General features: G+C 39.0%; 1 protein-coding gene across 1 annotated transcript; it reads left to right on the plus strand.

Moving 5' to 3' along the window:
- The first annotated feature begins 4,582 nt into the window (after positions 1 to 4,582).
- Positions 4,583 to 5,236, plus strand: LOC129770665 (40S ribosomal protein S27). Its single transcript, XM_055773627.1, has one exon. It carries the CDS (start codon positions 4,749 to 4,751, stop codon positions 5,001 to 5,003), a length of 255 nt encoding a protein of 84 aa, XP_055629602.1. The 5' UTR covers positions 4,583 to 4,748; the 3' UTR covers positions 5,004 to 5,236.
- Positions 5,237 to 14,854: the final 9,618 nt, after the last annotated feature.

Raw genomic sequence — 14,854 nt, forward strand, 5'->3', positions numbered from 1 at the left:
CATAAAAGCATCAGTGTTATGTTATTATGATAGTGTTAAATTATTTCGTATAGAGCTAGAGCTCAATAATGCCTGAACTATTTATCATCAAAACCTTAACGCAAATTATTAGAAAGAAATTAGAAATTGAATAAAAGGAATAAAATAATTATAATAATTATATAGAAGCATGATAATATGATGAAGTTGGAAAGTGTTTTCTAAGAGGATAAAGAAGAACATGAACGAGAATATATCTTTCTCTGTCTGGACCGTTTATTTCGCAAACTATACGAAAAGCTTTCATATGCTTTCAATTAAATGTGTCTCCTGTTTCGCTCGCTCATATTGGCTCTAGCATATATATTATACAAATGATATACACTATTGGGGAGTAGAACATTTTCCGTTATTTTTCGGCTCATTTAATGTAATAAATCGGGATGTGCTAAAAATGAAACTCGTTCATCTTTGGATTATCTTTCGAAAAAAAATCAATAACAGCCGAGATTCAAACTCAAGATACTCCGTCAAACCATTTGTTTCGTTAGACCACTTGAAAATGTAATGCAAGATTGAGTTCTATCTTACTACTGCAGCTGACTTGTTCGATTTCATTTTAGTCATTTTAACAAGTTGCCGAACATTAGCTTAAAAAACACTTGCAGCAAAATGCAGCTTTCAATAGTCCGTCATGTGTTTTACTAAAGTGGCCCATTATCCATTAAAATATCGACGATTGAACGAAAGTTCCAATTTAGTCTGAATAATCTTTTCTTTATATTTTCATTCATTAAAATGAATTAATGAATTAATAGTAATATTATGAGCAAAACAGTTTTGTCACTAATAATTCATATTCAAGTGCCGTGAAATGCTTTGAAATGAGTATCATTTTGGTGTACCCTATTTATTACGTGGCATTTGAATTTTTTTCCCCTGTTGGGTGTGAACCACTGCGTCCATTATTTTGAACTGTTGTGGTATACCCCTTTTTATACTACACTTCAAGCTTATCTACTACTTATTGATGAAGGAGTAGACTGAAAGCTATAGCGAGATAGGTGCCAATCAGCAATAATCTGTTTGATAAAATTTGTAATCCTGATCGGCGACGCAGACCAAATTTCCTTGGGCTCCAGAATAGCTTTATCAAGGTGTTGAAGTCTGCGTCTAGTTAGAAAGCAAATGTTCCGAGGTTTCGCTTTCGGCATTACAAAAGCGACAAATATCATCTTGTGCTAAACCTATATTCTTGAGATAGTATTTACTCGGGCAGTGTCCTGTTACAACACTAGTGAATGTGCTTAAGTCTTTCTTATTAAGGCTTAGCAGCTGTTGAGTAATTTTAATATTCGGCATTCATATTTGAGTTAAACAAAAAGTTATAGGAGGTTGTGTCCACGATACAACCGCATTGTTGACGTAGAACTACGCTGTTATTTTATATAAGTCGCTTGTTTATACCTTCGGATATTATTCTATAGTGCTGTGAAATTATAGAAACAACTGCTTAGTAGAATAATCTCTGAAATGTTTTTTCATTGTAGAATCAGTTGACGATAATTCATTAATGATTCATTCTTGCCCTCGCAGAACAATACACTAGCTGATCATACGTCGCAATTAATGTCATGTCAATGCATTGAAAATTCACGTTGAACGCTATTCCGGTGGTCTTTTTCGCAATTGACATAGACTCGGCTACAGTCGATTATATACAATGACAACACATGCAAGTATCAAATATCATGCTACATGTTATTTAGTATTGCCTCAGTGGAATTACACCTCTAGGCATCGTTCGTACAACGTAAACCAAGCGCCAAACAAGCGTTCGCCATAGCACGCATACAGAGCCATATATTGGTGGCTTGAAACTACTGAGAATATTAACACTTCTCATCATTTTGCGTTATTCTCAAAAGAAACGATTCTGTTTATATTACTGGCCTCGAAAAAAGTTGCATTACTTTCTCATGCTCGAGATAAGCGCACCTGCCACCCTAAGTGGAGGAAGATTTGCTACTGGCAAGCGAAACCTAATCACATACAACATTCCAGAACGACATTTACTTTCTTGATGTCCAAACATGCTAAATAAACTCTTTTTGTTAATATCAATAACCTCGAAAACAGTAGCATTGCTTTATTATGATCAAAATTAGCGCAATCCTAGTTGAAGGCAGTTTTGCGACTGGAACACGAACCCAAATAATTTGTAACATTCCAGTACGACATTCAAGATGCTTGGTATTCCCCAAATGATTTTTTGGCGCACAACCTTGATGCCTGCTTCGCCATAAAGTCAGTTTAATGCATTCATGCAATGTCAAAGGCACCAACGAAGCTTGGAAAAATGCTGAATTATGCCACACAGCTTGTACTCTGCTGTAACACCCATCGATACGAATTCGCTGATGAGTTTGTCAAGAGCGACTGCCTTCACCACCAGCGGGAGCTTGATTTTGGTTGCTGCCTGGGTAAAGGCGTTTACATTTTCGACCGACGCGCCAAAGTCGCCTACTTCGCTGTTGTTCGATGCGGTGTCACACTTGCGAAGGCACGGTTCAGCTCGAGCACTTCAACCAACAACTAAAGCAACCAAGCCAACATCGCGTACTTCACTAGATGACGCTTGCCTCGAAATTTGATTACCCCTAGCAATGCGTTCGCTTTTTGCAGTGTTCGAGCCAGCCTTCCTCTTTTTCTTGCTCATCACACACTACGCGAAGCGTCCAATTTCTGACGCGGAAAGAAAAACACACGATACGAACAACGCCAAAAACGAACTGAAAAAACCACACGACGATATCCAAGTTGGATTACCGCTGGTGGGGTCCAATCTTAGATCGGAGTGCAGCGAAAGCAAAATGAACTGGATTGCTCAACAGTCCGATGCCGAATGAAAGTTTGCCTCAGCGAGATTCACTGTTTATACTCTAGGCAAGTATTCCCGTTCATTGTTCTTCTTTTCCTTTGTCCACAGAGACTTTAAATCCTACGATTTCCCCTTCGCTGCTCGTCGATTAGTTGCTCGTTATTGACAGCTCTATTCGGGAAAGCACACAAATGGACAGAACAAATGTATGGGAAAATTGAAAAACTTAAAATTTTATGTATTTTAACCATTTACAAACCAGGAGATTCTAATGTATAGCCTATTAATCTTAGGGAATTTTCGATTCGTTTACTATGTAAATCGCCAAAACCCGTTCGCGGCAAAAATAGTTATTAACGTAAATTTTATTTCATAAAAACGTGACCTGTTTTCTGATTTGGCACCCTTAATGAAAGACGTAGTTCTACGCCAAAAACATTGTTGGCACAGTCCCTCTTTTCAATTTAACAAATCACGTATATTTTACTTCCGGGCTTTCCAAGGTAGTTCTCACATGCAGGAATCGTGCATTTTTCTACTTGTGTTTGATTGTGCTGTCGAATTTCCTTCTTTAAATCAACCATTGTCAACATTTTTATAGTTTTCACTACTGAAAGAGGTAAATAAACAACATGTTATATAAAAAATTGCGCAGAATTAATTTTTTTACAAACTCATCGCAATCAAATAATCTTTTATGATTATAACATTGTAATTTATAGAAAAAACTACAAACCTTTCATAAGCTCACATGGCAAAATTTAAAACCATCATCACTTTCACAGCAGCGCTGGCTAGGTGTAGATTTGTAAGTTAGATCGCCAATTGACGAATTTACGTGGGATTTACAACCAGATGGCGCAGCGAGTAAAATGAGGATGTTTTGTTCTTTTGGTATGAAATTCATTCAAATTTTCTAGACAAATCAGAATTTATCTTCAAATTTCCCGGTTTCATGTATTCTTTCCACGCTGAAAGGGTTAGAAAATCATCATTTTACAATGTGCTATGTATATTACGAGGAATGGCTTGTTATAAGTATTGTAACTTTATCTTTTTTAAACTAGTAAACGATGAATAGCGCTAAAAATACTGCAAATCCTTCTCGTATCGACTCCTACATAATCAATGATATTAGCCAATTTGATATGATATCGATTTCATCGCAATTATCCATAGTATCAATAACCGGTGTGCATTATCAAACTTAAAATTTTCGAAGATTATATATGACTTTGGTCAAACCGCGTGTTGAAACCATCGTAAATATACAAAACATCAACATTCTTACCATATACTGACGACATTCAATGGATGAAATGAATCTAAATTGAAATAAAATGAATAATCACAACCGAATCTTGCTTTTCAGTGCGTAAAATAAACAAACACCCTCACTTTTGTGGTTCTGAGCTCTAATGTAGATGTCGCATGAGCTGATTCAGCTTTGCGTAAATTCGTCAATAGAAATATTCATTACAGTATTCAACACTTACTGAACTCCGACTCAAAGAATTGAATTTGCAACGAAGTGTCCCCCGATTTGCATTTCGTAACGTGTGTTACTTTTTAAATGTCAAAATGAATTTCGTAAAATTACCAAATGCTAAACATGTGTGAGTGATGTCAATTCCGAGAAAGAACGAGACACAATGCAATCAGAGGCGGGCTACTTGTGCAACAGAAAGAGATAACTAGTTATTCATCCTAAACCTAACCTGCGAAAATCGACCCCTACACTCTTCCTTAGTTCCGCGTTATACGTCGTGCGTGTAGTACGTAAAGCTTGTCAAAGCTCGTATAACCCTCTTTCCAAGAGTTGAGTGAATTTTTACTCAATCCTCCGAGACACGTGTTTTGCCAGAAGTTTTATTAAAAACAAACCAATATGCCGCTCGCCAAGGACTTTCTGCATCCGCTTCCGGCCGAGGAGAAGCGTAAGCACAAGTTGAAGCGCCTGGTGCCCCATCCCAACTCGTACTTCATGGATGTCAAGTGCCCCGGATGCTACAAAATCACAACCGTATTCAGCCATGCACAGAGCGTCGTGGTATGCACCGGTTGTTCCACCATCCTGTGCCAGCCGACCGGTGGAAAGGCTCGTCTCACAGAAGGATGCTCGTTCCGCAAGAAGCCGTACTAGGTGCCCGTGGTGGAGAAATTTGCCGATTCCATCGTTTTTAAGCCAATGTTTAAAGGTGTCAGCAGGAAGGAGCACAAAATGGAGAGAAAAAAAAATGTTCGTGGTGAAATGCATTTGAAGTAAACATCGTTTGGAGTTTGCCAGCGTAACTATTTACACCATATGCTGTAATAATACGCAGAGAAATGAAGGAATAAAGAATGATTTTGGAAACGGAAAGAGCCACGAAATAAGTGCCAGTTTGAGGTTATGTTACATATCACAATCCCATAGCTGCTGCTGTCCGTATTGTGGTGTTTTGGTGAAGTGTTTTGATTTGGAGCACAAGTAAAGCTGGTGTATTTCACAATGTTATTTTCCTGTCTAATCATGGATTTCTTCTAGGGCTAACAGATTATTAATGCACCGTCAATGGAGAAAGTATTTTTCCGACCTCAGAGTGAAACAACGAATATTCTCAACTGGAAGACTTTTCTTGGAAAATATTGTAGATCATCTGGTACTTTGGTTCAATCGTTTTTTTATTAGTTCGTTTATTTTTACAGGCTCAGTTACATTAGTTTAAAGGAGCCGAATTCTTAACTAAACATATTAACTATATCTATATACCTATGAACAATTTACCTTAATTCTATTGTTAATAAGGTAGAAAACCGATTACTCGCGGTAAACTCGAGTTTAGAAGGGTGACATATTTTTATCAGGAATAGGATGGGATATAAGGATAGGTTGACAATGTTCACACTCACACTCGGGGTTCAATCGTGAATAAGATCATTTTGAATCAAAAAAGATTAAATTACTTGTCATCGAAGAAACTTCCAATTTCATAGGAACTTATTCTAGCAAGTGTACTCGGTGAAATCGCTTCGCCATCCGCAGTGTTCTGTCATATGTTACTTTGAGGTTTCTACGGGCATTAGTCTTCAACCTTGATAAAATGTTCTAATATTTGGGGTCAAAACTTGTGCCATCATATAAATTTGCTAAGAATAACGATTCAACCATACAAACCGATCCATTTTAAGCTCTTATCCTTTAAATTTTAATAATAATACAATACATAACTTTCTCCGAAATTTTGAATGTTCATTGATAACATTACGAAAATATTTAAACAATATAATCGAACAAGTTGTTTAAATATTAACCCTTTTATGGGTAGTGATAACTATATTGCCAACGATTTAATTTCTTTCTCTTCTTTAACAATATTTTATCACTTCTAGCTTTATATGGTAACTAGTTCTGATATCTAGCAATATGTCAGATTTTCCTGAGCGCGAACAAATCAAAAATAATTTATTTTGGAGACATTTTCGTGTTAACAACTCCCAACTTAGAGCAGCGAGAGCAAATTTGGTTTGGTCATTGAGGTACAGTATATTTGTTGAATTTCTCAATACATATGAACTGTTTATGACCTGTTGAGTCTAAGAACCTTCCCCGTTCTCAAAAACCCCAACATACAAATTTCCACGCTAATTTCCGTGTCTAAGAATCAGACAGACATTCAGAACTCCATTTTTATACACATAGACTAGCTTCGTCCCGCCCAAAATTTATTTTTTGTTATCAATACCTTCAAACATTCACGTTTTCTTGCTAAGCGAACGTTCGTGGGTCCAAATTTTCAATTGTCATGTTTGGTTGAAATATTTGTAATATTTTTATGGGATCCCCTCTCTAGTCCAGAGGAGGGAGGGGTGTCACACCATAATAGAAACATCTCGTACCCAAAAACCCTCATCCCAAATTTGGCTCCATTTGCTTATTTAGTTCTCGAGCTATGCAACAACTCTCCTTTAGATAGTGGGGAGGAGTATTGAATCACCATAACAACATTCCGTGCCCTCTAAAACCTCTACATGCCAAATTTGGTTCAATTTGCTTGATTAGTTGTCGAGTTAAGTAACCCCCCTCCTTTAGAAAGGAGGGAGGAGTGTCGAACCACTATAGAAACATTACGTACCCTCTAAAACCTACACATACCAAATTTGGTTCCATTTGCTTGATTAATTCTTGCGTTATGCAGGAATGTGTATTTCATTTGTATGGCAGCTCCCTCTTGGAGAAGGAAGAGGGGTGTCGAACCATCATAGAAACGTTTATCGATCACTAAAACCTCTATATGCCAAGTTTGATTCCATTTGTTTGATTAGTTCTCGTTTTATTAAGTCTCTCTTCCTTTTAGAGAGGTAGAGGAGTGTCGAACCACCATAGAAACAATTATTTTTCCTTAAAATCAATATATATTTTATAATAAAAATTAGAAAATTAGAAAACAAAAACCTCCATATGCCAAATTTGGTTCCATTTGCTTGCTTAGTTTTCGAGTCAGGCAGAAATTTGTGTTTCATTCGTATAGCAGTCAATAAAGGCAAAAGTGGTCGAAACGAACAAGAATCACTCGTTTCGAAATGCGCAATGTCACCCCTGATTTGAGCCGTTTTTACATTGTTGTACTCGTCTTTAATTTTACTAACTCATTCCTCGTCGATTATTTGCAAGAGACGGACACACATTGTCCGTCCTCCGCTACAATATCGAAGCTGGAAAGTTTTTTTGACGTAGGACTACGTCTAACCGGAAGATATAGGGGGTGAAATGGAAATCTAGGCACTGAACAAGTAGGAAAAAATGCAAGATTTGGAACGCTTATAACTCGAGCATTTCTCAATAGATCGCGAAGGTTTTTGCATCAATCGATAGGAAATATATCTACGCATCTATCATAACGAATAACATTTCATTTTTCTTGAGATAAATAATTGAATAATTGTTAAATATCAAGCATTGTCCAAATGCACTATGTGCCCATTTTTGATTGGTCCATTTTGTGCTCCTCAAATCGTACCGACCAAAACGGGCAACCACGGCAGCAGCGAAATACAATGAAGCACGATTGGAAAGGAAAAAGAAAAAAATGAACGAAACATTGGTCGCAGTCTCACACATGCGTAATTCTCGAGCCAGCCAGTCAGCTTAAAAATCCCCGCTCCGCTGCCGTAACGATCATTCTTTGTGTGGACACCGACTGGATAACATCGTTGCTGGACGAGCTGGACGGCGAGGGATCGAGTGCCTTTCTCAAGGCAAGAGGACGGAGGTGGTAGCGCTGGAGTAGAGTTATAGAGTAGAGTAGAGTTTTCAAAGGGCCTTTCTCAAGGCTAGAGACGAATGAACTGCAAAAGTTTAAAGTCTCTATAATACAATACCTTCCTTCCCTTTGTATAGTCCTACGTCACTCCGGTTATGTCCCCGACATTACCCACCCGTCTTTTTCCCCTCCGCCAAAGTGATTTTTGGTTGTTGTTTTTTTTCTTTCGCCCATTGGTGACAAGTTAAGTGCCAACGCATCCGGAACAGCGGGGAAGCAGCACCTCTCCAGCGACGCTGGACCGGTGTTCTGTGAATTGGTTCCATTGAGCGTCACATTTGTATCTTCACCAAACATCAAACAGAGAAGTACAATAGAATAGTTTTTGCCGTCTCGCTATTGTGCTTATACCGTAGCGTGCAGCGTTGTATAGCTCCCTGAATAGGGTTGTTCAAGTTGTTCGAACTCATCAGACTAAATTTTTTTATTGAGTTTTTATTTATTAAAATTTTTTTTTTTACGAAATTATTGTTTTTTTTTCAAGAAGATTGTTGATTTGAGCTAGTTTTTAGTTTAAGTTAGTTTTTAGTCTAAGTTAGTTTTAAGTTGAGTTTTTGCGCGAGTGTGTGCGTGTGAGTTGTGTGTGTGCGTGCGAGTTTTTTTTTCGTTTTCATAGGCGGTTGCGCACCGTCTGTGCAACCGTTATGACATCTGCTGATGCCAATGTTGCGCGGACGCGTTATTATCAACAGTCCTCGAAGGCACCATGGATTGTTTTCATTCGGCCCAAGGAAAAAGCTTTAAGAACTCTTGATATTTCAAGAGATTTGCTGCGTAATTATAAGGGCGTCTCGATACATAAAGAGAGACCGGACAAACTGCGTGTAGAAGCACCGACTTTTGATGTGGCCAACAAGATTGTTGACCACGAAGTTTTTAACAGGGGACATCTACATCCCTTCTCGAGAAGTGGAGATAGAAGGCGTAGTAACCGACGCGAGTCTGAGTGTCGATGAACTAAAACAAGCGTCGGGTTCCTTCAAAAACTCGATGATTGGAGATCTTGTAAAGATCCTGGATGTTAGAAATCTGCATTCAGCATCTTTGGAAGAAAATAAAAAAGTTTATAAGCCCTCGCACTCTTTTCGAGTTACTTTCGCAGGTTCTGTTCTCCCAAACTATGTGAAAGTAGAAAATGTTTTTTTCCCAGTGCGCCTGTTTGTACCGCGGGTTTATAATTGCACCAAATGTAAAAAGTTGGGACACTCGGTTAGCCACTGCGGCAACAAATTTCGTTGCGGCAAATGTGGCGATAAACATAGTGAGGATTCTTGCACTCAAACAGTGGAAAAATGTATTCACTGTGGCGAGAATCCTCACCCTCTACAAGAGTGCCCAAGGTACAAACAGCACTCCGATAAAGTGACGCGTTCTATCGCTGGACGCTCCAAGCGGACTTATGCTGAAATGCTAAAGACCGCATCAGCCGCTCAAAATGAAAACCAATTTTCGGTTTTGTCATCTCAAGAATCGGATTCTGATTCTGATGAGGGTCATACTTCGGCTGCACCAGAATCTTCAATAAAGGATGAATCATCAAAAAGAAAGCTCTCTTCACCAATGGTGCACCGTAAGAAAGCTAAAATGACCCTCGGAAGATTGTCTAATTCCAAGGGTAATAGTAGCAAAAAAACGAATCCGAAGGCTCCTTCTCAGCCAGTTCCTGGTTGCAGCAAGGATTTTACGTCATTACCCAGAGAAGAGAGAAATAAAAACGCTGCTCCTCGATCTTCTCGTAGAAAATTCGCGTCTAATCGAGGATTGATAGCTTTTTCGGACATTGTGGATTTCATACTAAACACGTTCAAAATTCAAGACCCCCTCAGAAGCCTTATTTCTGCCTTGCTTCCATCTTTAAAGTCTTATCTTAAGCAATTGACTGCTTCATGGCCCCTCCTTGCATCAATCATATCTTTCGATGGATAATTCATCTAACGTAGTAGAAGATATGATCAATGTGCTACAATGGAACTGCCGTAGTCTAGTGCCTAAACTAGACTCGTTCAAATTTTTACTTCAAAATTATGATTGTGATATATTCGCTCTTTCCGAAACATGGCTTTCTTCTGACACAGAACTCAACTTCCACGATTTTAATATTATTCGCCTGGATAGAGATGATTCCTATGGAGGAGTACTTTTAGGGATCAAAACGTGCTACTCTTTCTATAAAATTCCTCTCCCAGCTCTATCAGACGTCGAAATCGTCGCTTGTCAAATAACTGCAAAGAATAAAGAACTCTGCATAGCTTCAGTATACGTTCCCCCGAATACTTCCATTAGCCGTAGTCAACTTTGGAATCTAATTTCGATTCTCTCAACCCCAGTTCTAATTTTGGGTGACATGAACTCCCATGGTACTGGGTGGGGCGATCTTTATGATGACGCTAGGGCGGCTATTTTTTACGATTTATGTGACGATTTCAACTTGACTATCTTGAACACTGGTGAAGTGACACGAATTGCAAAACCTCCGGCTCGGGAAAGCCGACTCGATCTATCTTTGTGCTCAAACTCGCTATCATTAGATTGTCAGTGGAAGGTCATCAATGATCCCCATGGTAGCGATCACTTGCCAATCAATACATCAATCAAGTGTAGCCCGCAATCCACTGAACCATCTCGAGTTCCATTTGATCTAACAAGGAACATCGACTGGCAAAAATTTGCAACGGTGGTAACAATCGGTGTCGAATCAATAGATATACTTCCACCATTGGAAGAATATCGATTCTTCGTCGATTTATTGTATAAAAGCTCACTGGAAGCACAAAAAAGAAAAGTTCCAAGTGCTTCATTTAAAAGAATACCAGCCACTCCTGGCTGGGACGATGAATGCACAAAATTGTATTTGAAAAAATCTGTTGCTTTCAAAGCTTTTCGCAGACATGGAACATCCACACACTTCGAGGAATATTCAAAGCTTGAAATACAGCTGAAACAATTAGTTAAAGCAAAAAAACGCGGTTACTGGCGCAATTTCATCGAAGGTATTTCTCGTGAAACCTCAATACGCACCTTGTGGAGGGTAGCTCGCAACATGCGTAACCGCTCATCTACCAACGAGAGTGAAGAATACTCCAACCGATGGATATTCGATTTCGCTAAAAAGGTCTGTCCAGACTCAGTTCCAGCCCAACATATTCTTCGAGAAACGTCTCTAAGCGGTGGACCTCTGGACAGACCATTCTCAATGCTGGAATTTTCTATGGCTCTTCTTTCATCGAACAACTCTTCACCCGGAAGCGATATGATTAAATTCGTTCTTCTAAAAAAATCTTCCCGATATCGCGAAAAGACGCTTGCTAGACTTTTCAATACTCTACTAGAAAACAATATTGTGCCACCCGAATGGAGACAGGCCAAAGTGATAGCAATTCAAAAGCCTGGCAAACCAGCGTCTGACCATAACTCATACCGTCCGATTGCTATGCTCTCGTGCATTAGAAAATTGCTGGAGAAAATGATCCTTCGAAGACTCGATCAATGGATCGAGACAAATAATTTGCTATCAAGTACACAATTTGGGTTTCAAAAGAGCAAAGGAACAAACGATTGTCTAGCGTTGCTTTCTACAGATATTCAACTGGCCTTTGCGCACAAGGAGCAACTGGCTTCAGTATTCTTGGATATTAAGGGAGCTTTTGATTCAGTTTCCATAGAAATTCTGTCAGACAATCTGAACAGATGTGGACTTCCTGGAATTTTGAATAACTTCTTGTACAATTTGTTGTCAGAAAAGCAAATGAACTTCACCCTTGGGCAGCTGACAACTTCCAGAAATAGTTATATGGGTCTACCCCAAGGCTCATGTCTCAGCCCCCTTCTTTATAATTTTTATGTGAAAGATATTGACAGTTGTTTGGCAGAACAATGCACGCTAAGACAACTTGCAGATGATGGTGTGGTTTCCGTCAGAGGTCCCCATGCCGAAAACATGCAAAGACCATTGCAAAATTCCCTAGATAACTTGTCTTCTTGGGCAAGGAACTTAGGGATAGAATTCTCGCCGCAGAAAACAGAACTGGTAGTGTTTACTCGAAAGCGGTCCCCAGCCCAATTGCAACTTTAGCTTTTGGGGAGAAACATTACCCAATCATTGACCTTCAAGTACCTTGGTGTCTGGTTTGATTCAAAATGCACTTGGAATACCCACATTACGTATTTGAAGCAAAAATGTCAAAAAAGAGTCAACTTTCTCCGCTCGATTTGCGGCACGTGGTGGGGAGCTCATCCGGGAGATCTCATAACGCTTTATAAAACAACTATTCTATCTATTCTGGAGTATGGCTCTTTCTGCTTTCTCTCAGCAGCTAAAAGTCACCTTCTAAAATTGGAACGAATTCAATATCATTGTCTGCGTATAGCTCTCGGCTGTATGCACTCAACGCATAACATGAGTCTCGAGGTTCTGGCAGGAGTAACTCCTCTACAGAACCGATTCTGGGAACTTTCTCTCAGAATACTGGTGAAATGCGGTATCACGAACACACTTGTGATTGAAAACTTTGATAAAATGCTTCATCTAAATATACAATCTCGGTTTATGAGAATTTATCATCACTATATTTCATCAGATATTTGTCTTCCATCGTTTACTCCAGACCGTGCTCACTTCACCATCAGCAGTTCCTCAATTGAATACGATCTGTCGATGAAACAAGCAATACTTGGGATTTCAGATCAGCTTCGACCAACTTTCATTCCCCGTATTTTTAACCGAAAGTACCAAAAAGTCAATTGCATGAAAAGATACTTCACTGATGGGTCTCGCCTCAATGGATCCACTGGCTTCGGTGTTTTCAATGAAAATTCAAGCGCCTTCCATAAACTGCAGGAACCTTGTTCCGTTTATGTTGCTGAGCTGGCAGCAATCGACTTCGCATTGGGGATGATCTCCAACAAGCCTGCAGACCATTACTTCATTTTCTCGGATAGTCTCAGTTCGCTTGAGGCTCTCCAGTCGATGAAAACTAGTAGGCACCCATCTTATTTCCTCACAAAAGTGAGACAGCAGATGAGTGCACTGATCGAAAGATCTTATAAGTTAACCTTTGTTTGGGTCCCCTCTCATTGCTCAATTCCTGGCAATGAGAAGGCGGACACTCTCGCAAAGGTGGGTGCCCAGGAAGGCGAATTGTTTGATAGACAGATTTCATACGATGAATTTTTCCAATTACTGCGTCAGAGTTCCCTCTTGAGTTGGCATACCGATTGGGACACTGGAATTCTTGGGCGGTGGTTATATTCAATTAAATTCGTGTAATGAGTAGACTTATGTCCAACCACTACTCGCTAGATGTGCATATCCACAGAATAAATCTTGTTCAAAGCAATGTCTGTCGGTGTGGAAACGGTTACGATGACATCGATCACGCAGTTTGGCAATGTACGGATAATTACGCAGCCAGAGAGTACCTTTTGAATGCCCTTGAGGTCCAAGGAAGACAACCCTATGTTCCTGTTAGAGACGTGTTGGGAACTCGCGACATCTGCTATATGCAGTTGATCTATATGTTTGTGAAACGGTCTAGTATAAGTATTTAATGCTTTTGTGTTTTTCTTTTTCGTTATTAGTTTGTTTGTCTTGTCCCCCCATCTCACCGTCGCCCACCCTCGACAGCTAGTCGAACACCAGATGCTATCCCTGGTCATTATGCACAATGCTACAGTGCGTGCGGCAACCCTCGGTTGAGACAACGATACCTCATATCCATATCCCCAACCTGACCCGTCCCACAAAAATGTTGCCCTTTTAACCTCGAGTAAACCGCGAGTATTCGGTCGAATCCTACTAAACATAGAAATTAGTTGAAACTTTGTATAAACAAACCTTGAATTAGCGGCTCCGCAAAGCTTATGCGATTGAGCCTTACAAATAAATGAACTGGATAAAAAAAAAAAAATTTTTACTAACTTTCCCAATTGCCTTCGAAGAGAAAATCATAAAAAATCGTAAAATTGAAGTAAAATGGAGAAATTTTAATTTCAATATGTTCTACAATTACATCAATTATAGCATTGTCAATTCATTTGATATTTGCGCTAACTAAATTCACCTTTGTTCAAAAGTGGAAATGAATTTTAAGATGGAATAATGCGCGTTTTAACGTGTTTTAATCTTTTATAAGGCCGTGGAAACTAGACAAGGGATCGACTTCAACTACAGATAACATAATCCTTACATGAAAAGAACGCATATTTACCTTTGATTAAAAATTAACTATTGAAACAGTTGAAAAAATGGTGGCAATATAGCCCCGTTAACCTCAAAGACACTGTTTGCCGCTGCCTTGTAATTTCACTTTATTGTGCATTTGGTTATGCAAAAATAAAACCGATATTTCTAGTGCAGCAATAGAAACAATTTCTTTACATAGAGTTTCAAAGAAAAAAAAAAACTTTGAATTTTTTATCAAATACACCATTTATTTTATTGAAAAAAACAGGAAGTGGGTTATATCTATGGTATAACCGCAAGGGTGACGTAGGACTATGGTTGATTTAGAGATCATTTGTTTGAAGTTGAATCTGAATTCATTCTGAATGAATGAATATTTGGGGGGCTTCGAAAACGAGAGCGTTACGTTGGAGGCACAAGGTTTTATGCATCCAATATTGGATACGGAAATATCCTACTGATGGGGAAGGATAATCTTCAGAAGCTATCCTGTTAATTGCGATTGATTGA

The sequence above is a fragment of the Toxorhynchites rutilus genome, chromosome 2 (genome assembly GCF_029784135.1).
Source record: "Toxorhynchites rutilus septentrionalis strain SRP chromosome 2, ASM2978413v1, whole genome shotgun sequence".
NCBI classification, from domain to species: domain Eukaryota; kingdom Metazoa; phylum Arthropoda; class Insecta; order Diptera; family Culicidae; genus Toxorhynchites; species Toxorhynchites rutilus.